At 31.1% G+C, this 15,053-nt stretch overlaps 1 protein-coding gene across 6 annotated transcripts in view; it reads right to left on the bottom strand.

Annotated features, from left to right (window-relative positions):
* The window catches only part of NIPBL (NIPBL cohesin loading factor), a 182,737-nt gene that overhangs the window by 83,109 nt on the left and 84,575 nt on the right, over positions 1–15,053 (bottom strand). For all 6 annotated transcript variants that reach the window (XM_053914377.2, XM_053914375.2, XM_053914391.2 and 3 more), the window contains 3 exons: positions 9,939–10,099; positions 8,895–8,991; positions 5,599–6,225 (listed from right to left, as the gene is read on the bottom strand). In XM_053914377.2, the coding sequence (XP_053770352.1) occupies positions 5,599–6,225; positions 8,895–8,991; positions 9,939–10,099 (885 nt within the window). The remainder of the gene's footprint in view (positions 1–5,598; positions 6,226–8,894; positions 8,992–9,938; positions 10,100–15,053) is intronic.

The raw sequence follows: 15,053 nt of genomic DNA, 5'->3' as shown, positions 1-15,053 counted from the left end.
ATCCACGTTTGCTCTACCTCAATAAATATTAGTGACTATAGCAGAAAGAATTTAACAGTGTACTTGTTGAGCATATAAATAAGCCTAGTTATATAAAATAAATGGAACCTATAATACATTAAATATAAACCAGATTCTTTGTATTAATACGGCAACCAGTTATAAACCATGTATTCTCATTTATGATCATTAAAACAGTTAACCAGAAACTATGAAGAGCTGGAAATCTGCTAACATACTGAACAGAAAGTGTAATTTTAACAATACATTAGTATGAAAAAGAGTAACACCCAAGAGAAAATAGAAACCATGTCAATGAAAAAAAAAACACATACAAAGATAGTAAAAAAAAAAATTAATAGTTTATTATTAACCTTTGATCCAGGATTCAAATTCTTCAAGGTGTCAACAGCACAAATGGAATTTAAAGCTAACACACAGAAGTATATTTAAAATAAGGTAACATTGTAAGTATAAAAATAAAAGCATGTAAGAACTTTTTAGATAAATCCTGCTTTAAGCAACTTCCACTGAGGAAAAATGCTTTGGCTTTTCAAAGTAAATTTCTAGGGGTCTATATCTTGGCCTCAGTAACAAATTATTTACAGTAATCTTAAATGTAAAGATAAAAATACACACACACACAAATCCACCACCACAATAAAAAGTCAGGGAACTCTGAACGGTTGTGTATTTCTGTGCATGATTCCATTTGACTTAAGAGGCTGCTAGGTCATTTTCTATAAATTAAATCTCTAAACAGTTCTTGGAAATGGTTATATTACAGCATCTTGAAGTTTTACTGCTTTAATATTTACTTGTTACATTACCTGGCTATATTCTAAGAGTCATTTTAAATCATTTTTACAGGAGAACCTCTAGATTCTTTTATAAAGTCATTAATGTGTTATCTTTTAAGCAAAACAGTGTGACAAGGATAAAAGTCAAACTGACCACTAAACAAACAGTCCTTTCTTGTGAGGAAATCAAGTTTTGAAAAAATATTTTAATGACAAGGCTGCTTTTATATACCAAATATCCATTATTTTGTTTTCAAAGAAAGAAGTAGCAGTTCATCCAGCTTTAAATCTAATCAAATATTACTAAATATTACTTCAGATATTTGTTAGTAATTTTGTAGACCTGAGTCATTCTTTTCAGTTATTCGGAAATCAGATCTACCATCACATATACTGCATTTGCAAAACAACTACCTGATGATGTCGTCGTCGTAGCAGTAGTAATAAAAAAGTATATTATCATTAGACTGTTTTCCCTAATTAAAACTAACCTGGTAAAAACTTGCATGAAACTTTTTGCATCAATACCTCAAAAAAAGCACGCAGAATAATAAATTTATGTTTACGAAATTTTACTTTTGAATGTTCTGCCATACAAGATAATCTATATACTTTGCCATTCAGCATACCCGATAATTATTACCTCATAAATAAGGTACTTTATCACATTAAACTTATTCCTTAAACCTTTATGACAAGAATCTAGAAATATAAATAGTATAATTTAAGTTTTTTATATTTTTCAAAAATTATGCTTTGTGAAAGATATAAAATGGTAACCTAAGCACACTTAAGAGCTGTAACGACAACGTTCTTCAGCATCTGAAGATTTAAGAAATCTGTGGCTCACCTTTTTATTAATATAAGCAATCTGGCTTTCAGGGAAACATTAAAATATCTTGAAAGCTAAATTTTAAAGGATTTAAGTGTTTATAGATCATTAACGTATTTAACAAATAGTTTAATTTCAAAGAAATTATCATGTCGGATTTAGTTATCTTAAACTATAAGTGCTATAATTATTCATAATAAAAACTTATGAAAGCATTGCACAAGAGTAATGGATTAAGATTGGGGAAGATCTTATAATTTGCTGCACTGTGCATAAAATATTGCTAAAAGGAAAGTTTTAATTTTTCACCTATTGAAAAGTACTTCACCTCTTCTGTAAAAGCAGGAACAATTCCATTACTGCTGCAAGGATTCTTGCATATGTTAAGAGAAGGCAGGTTCTGATTCACTTGATCTAATTCAGTTCCAACATGAACTTACTCCTATAAAGTGACTCTGAATCTGCATAGGTCACTTTTGTCTACCCACTTCTTTTATCAGTCTTCATTACATCATGACCTTCAACTAGTTATGGAAAGCCATCTCTATGAAGAAATTTTAATATTTTAGACACATAATATTTAAGTCCTGTTTAGCACTGGGGACCATGAGATTAGCTATCAGAATGCATATCTTCCTGAAGATAATGCTTACAAAAAACATATAATTTCAAAACCAACAACACTTGCCATCCAAATGCTAATATTCTGAAAATAAGGTCCAGCCCTTTGAGAAATTCTGAACTTGATTATATTTATAAGAAACAAAGTGTATCATTTGCTTAAATCTACTACAAGTGATAAATGAAAATACTGAGAAGTAGAAAGCACAACTGTGCACACAGCAGCCAATTATGAAAAATAAAAACATCCTACCCTAAAAGTTGTTCTATTCCTGTTCAAAATCCCTATCTCTTATTCCAAATGACAGTAGGTAATAATTTTCTTCATATACAGGTTGCAGTGCAAGAATATTATAACGTTATAAAAAAACATTAGTGTAGCTAGGCCATTCCTTATACTTGCTAACATGGAAAGTGGACCTTGGGAAAAGGTGAAATCAGGCAAAGATAAACAAAGAGACCCCTCTTTGACAAAAGAAAGCAGGAATTTTCAGCACATAAAGGAGATATTAATGTCTATGATAGGTTATTCCAGAAGCAAAGATGAATAGCCTTTAAAAATTAATTTATATAATTATGGATGTTAAAATATAAGCAAAAGACTGAGAAAAAGTCCTTCAGGAATATTATAAAATATTAAGTTACAGAGAATTAATCTATCAGTATATATAAAATTGTCCAAAGAAGGAAGAAGAGGACAAAGGGAAATAAATATCCAGCAGCCAAAAAGTGTCTTCTATGTGTGGAACACAGAGGTATGTTAGGTTCTACCATAGCCTGGGTAAAATATTTCTTGAGAGTACTCTATCCCCTTTCTCAAATTCTACAATTATCAAACAATCATATTTCTAATCTTACAAAGTAAGATTTTTAATTCCTGACCTACTGAAGGGAATGCTTCTCTCATGACAAAAGTATATAACAGGAAATAAGCTCAGACCCTATGAAATAAGCTCCCAGTAGACCAAAGTAGTCTTGTTTGGTCCTTACCGCCACCAATACAATGGTTACTAAAAAGTTCTCAGTGCCAAACCTTAGAATACAGTAAATATTAATTTTATAATTTACTCCTAAAATGCAGTGGTTACTAATGATAAATTCATTTCAAAAAGTATTTCATCTCTCAAGGGCTGACTAAAAACCACCACTTCAGAAAATTTTACTTTTATTTATGGCCTCACCCACAATCTTGTAGCAACATAACATTTAGTCTTTCCAAAATCTCAAGATACCTGCTTATATGTAAGACTATCCCATCACGCAATGCTGAAACAGAATACAAAATTACAAAGATCAAATCAAAGGTATTAGATAGTACCTACATTCCAAAGGTTTTCAAATAAAGCCATGAAATAATGGGAACATGGCTTTCAGAAAACAAGTTAGAAACAACAGCACTAATATGAGGTCAGCAAAATCAGCATAATCAATATACATACTGAATTCATCTGAATCAAACTAAAAGTAAGATAGCTCTATAAACATTTTTTCTTTTAATCCTATAGCACCAGATATCTCTGTAAGTCAACTTACAGAGCTCAAAATTCTGTCAGCTCTGTTCACTCGTCTTTTAATTGTATTTGCCATAGCCACACCATCACAGGTCACAGAGAAAATTGATTAGATAATTAAAAGTAAAATATATATTACAAGTTTCTGAAAGAACAGTTTGCTGTTTATTGACTTTGTTATTCTCCCAAAGACAAGTTGGTGGTCTAAAATGTTTGCTAACAGACAATTAGCCTCATTTACTATCCTTATTTTCGTTCAAGTTTTAAAGGTAAAAACTTTGGTTTCAACAAATATGATACAATTAAAAGTTCAGGAAAGTTAAGAAAAAATACCCCAGTTCACCATTTCCTATGTTTGTAACTGCCACCAACTAAAAAATCATTAAAAAAAATTATACTCCTTTCTAAGAAAACAATTTTCCAAAACATAGATTAAAATGTCATGAAAAAATTCAGTTCTCAAGGCAACTAATAATTCTTTGTCAAGAAGTTACAATTTTATGTTTCTTGCAAAACTGTCACAGAACTCTGGAATTTGGAGTATATTATCAAGAGAAGACGAGTAATATTGCTCTCTTCATTTGACACACATATACTTTTACAAGAGATTAGAGGAGGAGATATATTTTAGAACCAACATGGTATATTTATTTTCTGAACCCCACACTACTATGCAAAGACAAAGAACAAACAACACTTTATTTCATCCTTTACTAGTTAAAAAAAAAAAATCACAGTTCCCTAGTTAATAAAATATCAATTTCTTTACTTGTATCTATCTGTGATTTATATATTTAGTAAACATTGTAATGCAATAATTAGTAAATATAGTCTTAAAAAAATAACATTAAAAAAAGCCATCACGACAGACAGGAAATAAAATACATATCTTCAGTATATTTCTTAGCATAGAAACAGAGTTATCTAGAAACGATCCTGTCACATATTAAAAAAATCACATATAAAAATGAGTTCTCCTAACATTAAGTTTTATTTTATAAATCAATCTAGAATATTTATAAAGTTAAATCATAAAGTATGCTTTGGTTTGGATAATCAAGTATATATATATATACATATATATATGCATCTATAAAAGACAGCAAATTCATAAATTACTAATTTCAATCACTAATTCAACAGTTTCTCTGAAATAATCAAGAATAGAAAGCTACTTTCATTTGATTATAATTATTTATAAAGCAGGAAAAAAGCCCATACATTCATAGAACATGTGTCTTGAATCTCCGTACTAATATAATAGTCAGACAAAAGGGAATACTTAACTGTAATCACAAGCAAAAGACCTTTGATCCTTTAAGGTTTGCTATTTAATATTAATTTAAAATTCTTTTCATAATTTTTTTACTAAAAAGAAGTCACATTATTAAGTGGTAGGAGTAAAGACCAAGGGAAAACTAATTGCATCATATGCATATAAACAAACTTTTCTTAAGGGTACTGATTCAAATTCTACAGTAGTTAACCATGTTTTGGCAGAAAAAAGCTGACGATGCAAAGCTGTTTCACAACTCATGAAAAATGCACGTGATATAGAAATGCCAATGTTCACTTTAGTAGACAAGCACAGAAAGAATCACTTGGTATATAAAAGATGATGGATCTGTGATACAGAATGACCAAATCTCAGTTATTTTGGATAAAAAATGAAACTAAGAATCTGAGGTATGAGCATTAGTAATAAATATATAATTGAAGAGACATAAAAAATTATTAAAATACATTAGAAAAAGAGTAACTTAAAAAAACTATTTTGACATTATAATTATGTATTTGCCCAGAGTAAGAAGTGGTAGTAATGAGATTATTTTACCTTTATCTTGAACTTCTTTTGAAAAGCGCTCCCTTTCAATAGCTGATTCTCTCTCTATTCGCTCAATTTCAGCCCATGCATCCAATTCCGCTTCATCATATATAGTTCCCTGCTGCGATACCTGTTGCTGATTCTGTACGACAGAAGTCTGGGGCTGTTTTGTAGCAACTGAAGTGTTCTGTTGTAAAACAGGCACTTGATTTGCTGGAAGGAATGCTGTTTGTTCTTGCTGCGACAAACACTGTGCAGCATTTAGTGGGCGGTTTACATCCTGTGGAGTAATGGGTGTTTTTGAAGTCTGTCCTGGGTACTGCACATTAAAAGGAATATCATTTTCTGAAACATTGCTATTTTCCATACCAGGAAGCATATCCTCTTGCTGGTCCATGTCTGAAGACCTTACACGAGAAAGTCTTAATGTAAGTTTAGTAGAGTCCTTAGATGGAGAGCTAATGATATCATACATTGCAGCTTTCTCACTCTGGTCTTTTTCATCCTTGCCTAATTTCATTTTCTTTTGCTTCTTTTGTTTTCTTTCTGGAGAATCTAGCAAGATATCTGGTGGAACATCTCGAGGTGACGAACAAGGTAGAGGCTGAGACGGTAAGATTAATGGTGGTCTTGACCCTAGAAACACAATTCAACAGACAGGAATGAACACTTGTGCTAGTTTTACATTTTCATATTTTGTGATAGAAATAAGAAGTGACAATATAGTGATGCTAGAAAAAATATTAGAGAATTATCTAATCCAAGCTACTTATTTAGAAAAGACAAAAAGAAATCCTGAAGGCTTGCCCCTCATGGTCTGTTAACGTGCTGGGAGATGATCCAGGTTTGTACTGAACTATGAGTATCATTTTCCAGACCAGTATTATTTCTATTTTTGTGCCAATAAAATATAAATACTAAGCCTGAAAATGGCAAAAGAGTTCACTGTTTCTAAAGATGATACAACACAAATATTCTGGGCATGATGATCTCTATTCTTTCAGTGACCATCTAGAAAAACATATCTGAAGTAGAAGTCTGTCAAATTAAAAAAATAATAAATTAATCCTAGTGACTACACTCATATGAATACTGACTTGTATAAGAAAAAGAAAATGGAAAAAATTACAATTATTAGTCTTTATATATTTCACAAACTGGTGGTGAAATACTGATTTATATACCTTTATGTGGTGTTCTTTTTCTCTCCACTTAAGATCATTTCAATTAGCAATGTTAATATATTTAAAGTGTCATATATACAAATAACTTTTCAGAGGACATAGCTATTGTGTAAAGTGTGATAAACATGCTATTGGAGCAATTTACTACAAATGTTAGTTTGAAGTTTTATTAATAAATAGTGTTTTTAGTTGAAGCTTACACAGGACATTAAAAAAATAAAACTAACAGTTTTGGACCATTTGTTTTGTGTTGGAGCTTGCACAAGGTACTTTGCACATCAATTCATTTAACAAATCTTGAAGAACATTTTATCATTACTATTTTGCAAAAAGGAACATGAAGCTTATAGAGGTTAAAAAATTTGCTCAAGGTTATATAGCTAACAAACCTGAAAAGAAATTAAACCTAGATTTGTCTAATTTTAGATTATAATACACCATATTGCCTTTGTATTTAAAATTGACGTGGCAAGTTACATATACAATAAATATTTTAAACAAACCTCAAATTCCAATAATTCACCTAAAAATCAAAAGAGACTGATGATTCATTCAACCTTTAAAACTAGCTAAAACATGCCTCATGAACATAAGTAGATTTCTGACATAATAAATAATGTCTTTGTGAAGTTGTTCTAAAGATTTCTTTTTTATATATCTAGAGTTATCCACCTATCCACCTACCCACCCACCCATCTATTCTCAAGAGTTAAAGGAAATATGGGCTGGTTAACCACATCAACCAGCTATCCCCACTGTTATTTCTCCCTGGCAGTATGAATAAACTTCTCACCCTGACAATACTTGTGAGCTAACCTACAAATAGAGGTACTCTGGAAGTTGCTCTCCCTTTCAGAATATAGTTATTTTCATTCCTGAAAATTTACAGAATTGTAAAATTTGAATGGCTCATAAAAGTTCAACTTTCATCTCATGAAAAATGTCCTATCAAAGAGCTGGAACAGAATCTGAGAAAAAAAAATATCTTTATATTAATAAGAGGTAGACCAGTCCATGTTTTAGATGGCTATAATTAGGAATTCTCATTAATAGAGAAAACTTATTGTCAGCGATATTACAATTAACTACTAGCTAATTCTTTACAGTGGAGAACAGTATTCTCTTCTAACAAACTGACAATTCAAATAATCAGACTTTAATTTTAAGTACTGCAAAAAATAGCACAAAACTAAACTTAAATTCACAATTTTGTGAATCTATTATACACAGAACACTACACCAGGTTCTGTGGTAATTCAAAGATAAACAATACAAAATTCATGTCCATAAGACAGCACCAGATCAACTGTCAGAAAAAGTAAAAACAAATAGCTTGAAGAGATTAGCAGAGGGTCCATGGAAGATTACCCATTAACTTAGAACATGAAGAAAATACAGTATTTTAATTAGAAGTCAAAGTAGACGTAAGAGATTTAGGGAAGTAACATTGAATCAGCCATATTTTGATAAATGACTAAGAGGTGAGAAGACTTTAAGATGATTCGGGACTAGGATAGCATTAAGAAAAACAAGAATGGCAGGAAAAAAGTGACAACAATTTTGAACATGAATGTGAAATACCAGCTAGACATGAGGAAGTTCTGCCTGGAAATGACTAAAGCCAAAGATACAAATTTGTATCTTTGGAAATGTGTTCGTAAAAGTAATAAATGTTACCAAAACTGAGTAAAATAGCCAAGAAAAAAGTATAATGATCTAAGCTTAATAATGGAAATATTGAGAAATGAGAGAGCAGAGAGAAGAGCTAATTAAGAAAAAAAATCTATGAAAGAAGTAGGAGGAAAACAGGTAGATTCAATGTCAAATAAGTTTTGTTGGGAGGGGGATGGATGATAGAGAAAGCTGATCAGTAATTTCAAATGTCTAAGTGAAGAAAGACATCTGTGGTTTGTAAAGAGCACTGGATTTCTCAGTGAGAACTATATTGTATATATCTAAAAACACTATCAGTAGTTTACAGGGATAAGTACAGATTTGTGTTTTTTCCTCCAATAAACAAAAACAACAGACAATCCTTTTTGATATCTGCATGAAGAGGTCGGGGTTCTTTACTCAACTTGAAATATGAAATGCTAAAAGAAATTTCAGTTACAATAATACCTTTAGGAGTTCCATCACTTCCAGCAGGTGAGCATACTGGCTGTGGAGACCTCAATGGAAAAGATGCAGCATTCCTCAATGTTGAAGAATCTCCATCCTAAGAATAGAGTATAAAATTTGTATCTTGAATGATAGGAGAGGCTTTACAGAAATCTTAAAGAGAACCAATAAAAGACATAAATTACTGACAGGTAAAGTGTTGGTACCAATTCAATAGCATAATTCTTCTGCACTTTCCTGTTTTCTTCGTGGTATATCTTAGAAGAATTGAAACTGTATCCAAAAGAATCAACAGCCTACGCATGGCAATGGATAAGAAAACTGGTATTACTAGTACGCTCCAATTTTGTTTGCTATTTTCTACAAAAGGAGCTGTGAACACCCTACCCTACCAGGCCGTAAATGTCTCAAGGGCAGAGTCCACTGTCACCTCTGGTATTTCCTTAGATATATGTAATTTTGGTGGTATGTGACAATACCACCAAGTCAATAGCAAGACAAATTTCCATAACATGAAATATTTTAACAACATCAAAGCAACATTAAATTTCAGGGGAAAAGTTTTATATAGGATTTAGAGGGGAAAAGAGCTAAGTACTAATAAGTAAAAGTTCATTATTTAAGAGAACATTTCTGGGTGAGCATATATTTAAAAATGAAATTATATTTTATTAAGAACCTAAACCTCTAGACCAGGGGTTGGCAAACTTTTTCTGTAAAGAAACAGATAATACATATTTTAGGTTTTCTAGGCCCAATACAGTTTTTGTCACATAATGTTCTTTGCTGTGGTTGTTGTTTTTAAACTCTGAAAATGTAAAAACCATTCTTAGTTTGTGGGTCACCTATTGGCCAGTTTACCAACCCTGCTCTAGACTAAGCTCTGTGGGTACAGAAACTGTATTTTTCATATCTATTTTCTCAGACCTAGTATAATTCTTGACAAACAACAGATATCCTTTAAATTGTGGAATTAAAATACTAGGTTATGAGACAAATATTAGAACTATTTATTACCTTAATGACAACTAATATATTACATACGTCACTACTTAGCCTGTGCACCATGTGTAGGTAGTCATCACTTGAGCCATGTCTAGGATTATCAGCATGATGATTAGCTGAACTGCCAGACAACGGACCAGAAACTTTATTATCGTGTATGTTTCTCAAACCACCTGCAACAATGGGACTTGACACCGATGCTGAAATTAATAATAATAAAAAAAAGCTTTATAAAAATAAACTGTTAAAATTCTTAGAGGACAATCATTATTCACAAGAAATATTTTAATCATACAAAAATTACAGAAAATAATATAACTAGCACTCATGTACTAACCATCCAGAACTTGATCAACTCTTAACACTGTGTTACATGCCATTCGGATCTACAGTCATGTGGCATAACGAGGTTTCAGTAAACAATGAACAGCATATATGATGATGGTCTGATAAGATTATAAGGGAGCTGAAAAATTCCTATCACCTAGTGATGTTGTAATGTTGTGGACATCATAACGTTGTAGTGCAAAGCATTATTTCCTTGTTTGTGGTGATGTTGGCATAAACAAACACTATTTACCACTGTGTTAGAGTTGCCAACAGTATTCAGTACAGTAACATGCTGTATGAGTTTGTAGCCTAGAGCAACAGGCAATACCATACAGCTTAGGTACATATAGTAGGCTACACCACCTAGGTTTGTGTAACACACTCTATGATGTTCACACAATGAAGAAATGGCCTAACGGTGCATTTCTCAGAAAAATGAAGTAAAACATTAGATGTGGTTGAAGCTCTCCATATATTAGCATATTCTTCTCCTCTATTTCCTTTCAATTACTTCCTACAAGTAAGACTATATTTTAGAGTTCACTCTACCTTTGTCTTTACACCTTTGCTGTGAATATATCCCTAAATACTTAGTGTTATTTTGTACACTGACTTTATGTAAATGGTATATATCCTTCTCTAACTTGCGTTTAAATTCAGTATTATTTTGAAACTTACCTATTTTTATACATGTAGTTATAAATTCATTTATTTGAAGAACATATATTTTCTGCTGAATAATGTACACAATTTATCCATTCTTAAGTTACATGTTTAGATAGCATTTTGTGGTCATAATGCTGTAATGCATATTCTTGTACAAGACTTTTTTTTTTTTTTACAAATGTATTAAGAAGTAAAATTGCTAGATACATCAATTTTGAAACCCTGCCAAATATTAACAAATAGCTTGCCAAATTACTTATGTCTATTTGTACTCCACTAGTAGTATAGGAGAATTCTTACTGCTCTGTATCCTTGCCAACAATTTTTGTCTATCTGAGAATGGGAAATGTCTCTTGACTGTCACTTACATTTGTAACCTTGATTAACAGTTAAGCCAAGCATCTTTTCATAGGTATTGGCAATTCAGATTCCCTCATTAAGAGAAAATCATGAAAAGGTAGTTGCCTATATTTTCTTTTAAAGTTTTGTTTTTTTCACACTTGGTCTTTAATCCATATAAAATTTATTTTTATGAGTAGTATGAGACAGGAATCCCAATTTTCCTTTTGCCATATAGACAACTGTTTCAGAAACCATTCTTTCTCCATTAAGATAAAATACCATAAGAATCAAGTTCCATTTGTTCATGGTTATGTTCCAAGACCTCTTTAGCAATTTCCACTTCACCATATTCTACTTTTCCATGCCTGGAGCAATATTATACTAAATCTTGATTCCTATTAGATTGAGCTACATATCATTACATTTCAAACTTATCTTGCCTATTGTTGAATTTTTATTTTTTCACATGAATACCTAGAAGTAGCTTAAACTGCATAAAAATCCTGCTAGGGATTTTTATTAATACGGTATTAAATTTATAGATTTGAAAAAAATTTCCATCTGTCCCCTATTGAGTCCTTCCACTCGTGAAGTAGAATAACTCTTTCCTTTCTTAGGTTTTTAAAAAATATCTCTATAAAAAGTTATGTAATTTTCTCCATAAAAGAGTACTCTTAGGTCTCTTATGGTTTTCCTTGAAATTGTTAATATTTTAAGAGTATATTTTAAACCACTTATTTTAGGCTTATACAAATGTAATTCATTTCATTATTATGATCTTATATCCAGTAACTGTGTGGAGTGTTTTTATTAATTCTATTATCTTGTTTGTAGCTTCTCTTAGATTTTCTATGAAGATAATCATATCAACTGAAAATACTTTTCATCTCTTCTTTACCAATAACTGTGTATGTATTTTTATGCTTATCTTCTTGTATTGACTAAGACACTCATTAATTAGTAAAGTAAATCACACACTAAATAAAAGTGATGATTATAAGCATTCATATTCTATCCTAGATTTCAAGAAAAATGTTTCTAATTTTTCATCATTAGTAAAATGGCCTTTATCAGGAAAAGGCTGCCAGAATAAGGTTGTCCTAGTCTACTCAGTGAAAAACTTTTAAAAATCATAAATGGAAGTTAAATTTTACTGACTGACTGAATGATGAGAGGCAGAAACATCAATTTGTTACGCCACTCACTTATGCATTCATTGTTTGATTCTTGTATGTGCCCTGACAGGGGAAAGAACCCACAATCCTGGCATGTTGGGATGGTACTCTAACCAAGTGAGCAACCCAGCCAGGGCTGGAAGTTCAATTTTTTTTTTTTTAATGTTCTTTTGGCACTTAGTAAAAGGCTCACAGGATCCTCATCTCCTTAATCTGAATTAATTTTCTAATATTAACCAATCCATGTATTTCTCATATATATCCAATTTTATCACACATGTTGATAACATTATGTATTTGGTTTGGTAATATTTAGAAATTTTGTTTCCATGTTCATAGGATGGCTGGAATATTTTATGATTAGAACATTTCTTCTTGAATGTTTGATAGAACTTGTAATAAAACTGCCTGGGCATAGTTTTATCCTCTCCCCTCCTTTTAAAGGAGTTGGATTTTGAACTACAGAAGGAGGTACATGCATTTTAAATTATATAGATATTGTCAAACTGTTCTCTAAAAAAGGTTATACCAATTTATACCTCTATGAAGACTGTGAGTTCAATTTTCCTTGTACACTTGTTGATTCTAGGTATCATATATCTATAAGGTGTTTACTAATCTGATAGATATAATAAAATTGTATTTCATTTTAACTTCCATTCACATCTCTTTAATTGAGAGACAGGTTGATCAAATTTTCATGTATATAACCTTTCTGTCTCCAATTTGCTTTTCTTTTATAGCAAATTATCTATTTACTTCTTTAGTTTATTTTTGTCTAATTTTTATCAATCTTTTTAAGATGCTGGTATATTAAAAATTAATACTTTGTGATTGTAATAAACTTAAAAAATGTTTCTCTCCATATTTACTTGTCCTTATTTATGTTCTCTCCTCTTACACAGAAATTTATAATTAAATCATCCCCCCCCCCCCCCGCCATTTTTAGAAGCCAAGTTTTAAGTCTGCTTAGAAATAAGGACTTCTCAACTCTTAGGTAATTATCAAAAACTCACCCATGTTTTTGTCTTATAATTTCACTACTTAAAATACAAACAAACAAGTGAATACTTCACCTATCCAGAACATTTACACTCAAGATGATCTAGGTATCCAACTAAAAATTTCCAAATGCCTAGCCAATCAATCCAACATGATTTATTAAAAAATCTTCTTACATACTGATTTAAGAATGCCATCCTCAGAACAACAATTTTTAAAAAATCACCATTTTGCTATGACCAGTGTGAAAACTGATGAAATGAGAATTACTGGATGCTAAACTCTTTAGGTAAAAGATTAATGGGAACAGGATATTTACATGATATCAAAATATCCCCCTTCAGATTACTTGCTAACTGCAAAGAGTAAAATATAATGTACTTCTACAAAGTGGTCACCACCTAAACACCATTAATACTGGGACCACATGACATTATGTGTCTTCTGATATGATGCAATATGAAGTGCACATTATTTATTTACTTATCTAGTAGTCTTGCCAAAAATATAAAACTAGAAGCTAATAAATCTTTTAAGGATAACTTCCAGTCCACAGGAAATATAAGGCATATATGAGCAAATTAAACAACACTATGAGAAACGAGTGAAGTCTAGAATATGAGATATTCACAATAAAAGCACGAACTCTTTAAAAAAAGCAAAAGTTACTGTTATGGGGGAAAAAGATGTAAAAGTCAAATGCAATTTATGAGAAACTAGATTAGATCATGCTTTGAAAAGAGAAAAGGTTATGAATGACATATTTGGGACAACTGGTGAAAACTGAATGTAGACTAGATATCAGATGATACTACAGACTGTTCTTGTTAATTTTAGGGTAAATAATTATAATTGGTGTTTACATCCAATAATTTCCTTCTTTTTAGCAGATGTACTTAAGGGCAAAGAGTTATGATGTCTGTTGGTGAAGGGATTTATTGTGCTCATCTTTCAACTTTTCTGCATGGTTAAATTTTTTATAATATGAAGTTGAGAAAGTGTTTTAAATGTTACCTTTCACATACCCTAAATTCCCATTATTTGCCTCATTCTGGATTCTTTTCTGTTCCATTTACCCATCCATTTAGTCCTTACCAAAATAAATTTTCCAATTTATAATAATTTTTATATTTGAGTGGGGCTAATCTCTGAGTTACATTTTTAGTTCCTCAAGTGTCTGAGAATTTCCATGAAATGATACATAATTGAAAAATGATACATAATTGAACAGGCCCCCAAACTGTATTTCTCCTTTGACTTTGTGAATTCAACATGTTTTTCTGAAAAAGCTGATTTTATCTTGTTAAAAAACAACAGTATTTAGAGTAAAAATCTGTGTTCTTTCCTGCACATACTTACATGTATGTGGACAATTCCATAAGCAACAAATATGTCCCCCTATTAATTACATTTAAAATGTTTTTCATAACTATGTGTGCCAATATATACTATTTCACTAGTATCAGAGTCTACACATACATACATACTTGTGTTTAGCACTCACACTAAATTCTGTAATTTTTAACTTACCTATTCCAAATGTGTGATTTGCCTACTAGTTTTTCTTTGTGTTAGTGTATGAAACAGTTTCTAGTATTTCATTCTCTAACTTTGGGAAGCCAGAAGTTGGTTACTTTGA

Source organism: Desmodus rotundus, chromosome 1 (assembly GCF_022682495.2).
Source record: "Desmodus rotundus isolate HL8 chromosome 1, HLdesRot8A.1, whole genome shotgun sequence".
NCBI lineage: Eukaryota > Metazoa > Chordata > Mammalia > Chiroptera > Phyllostomidae > Desmodus > Desmodus rotundus.
Note: the sequence above shows the minus strand (reverse complement) of the source record. Positions and strands in the feature narration are given on the sequence as shown.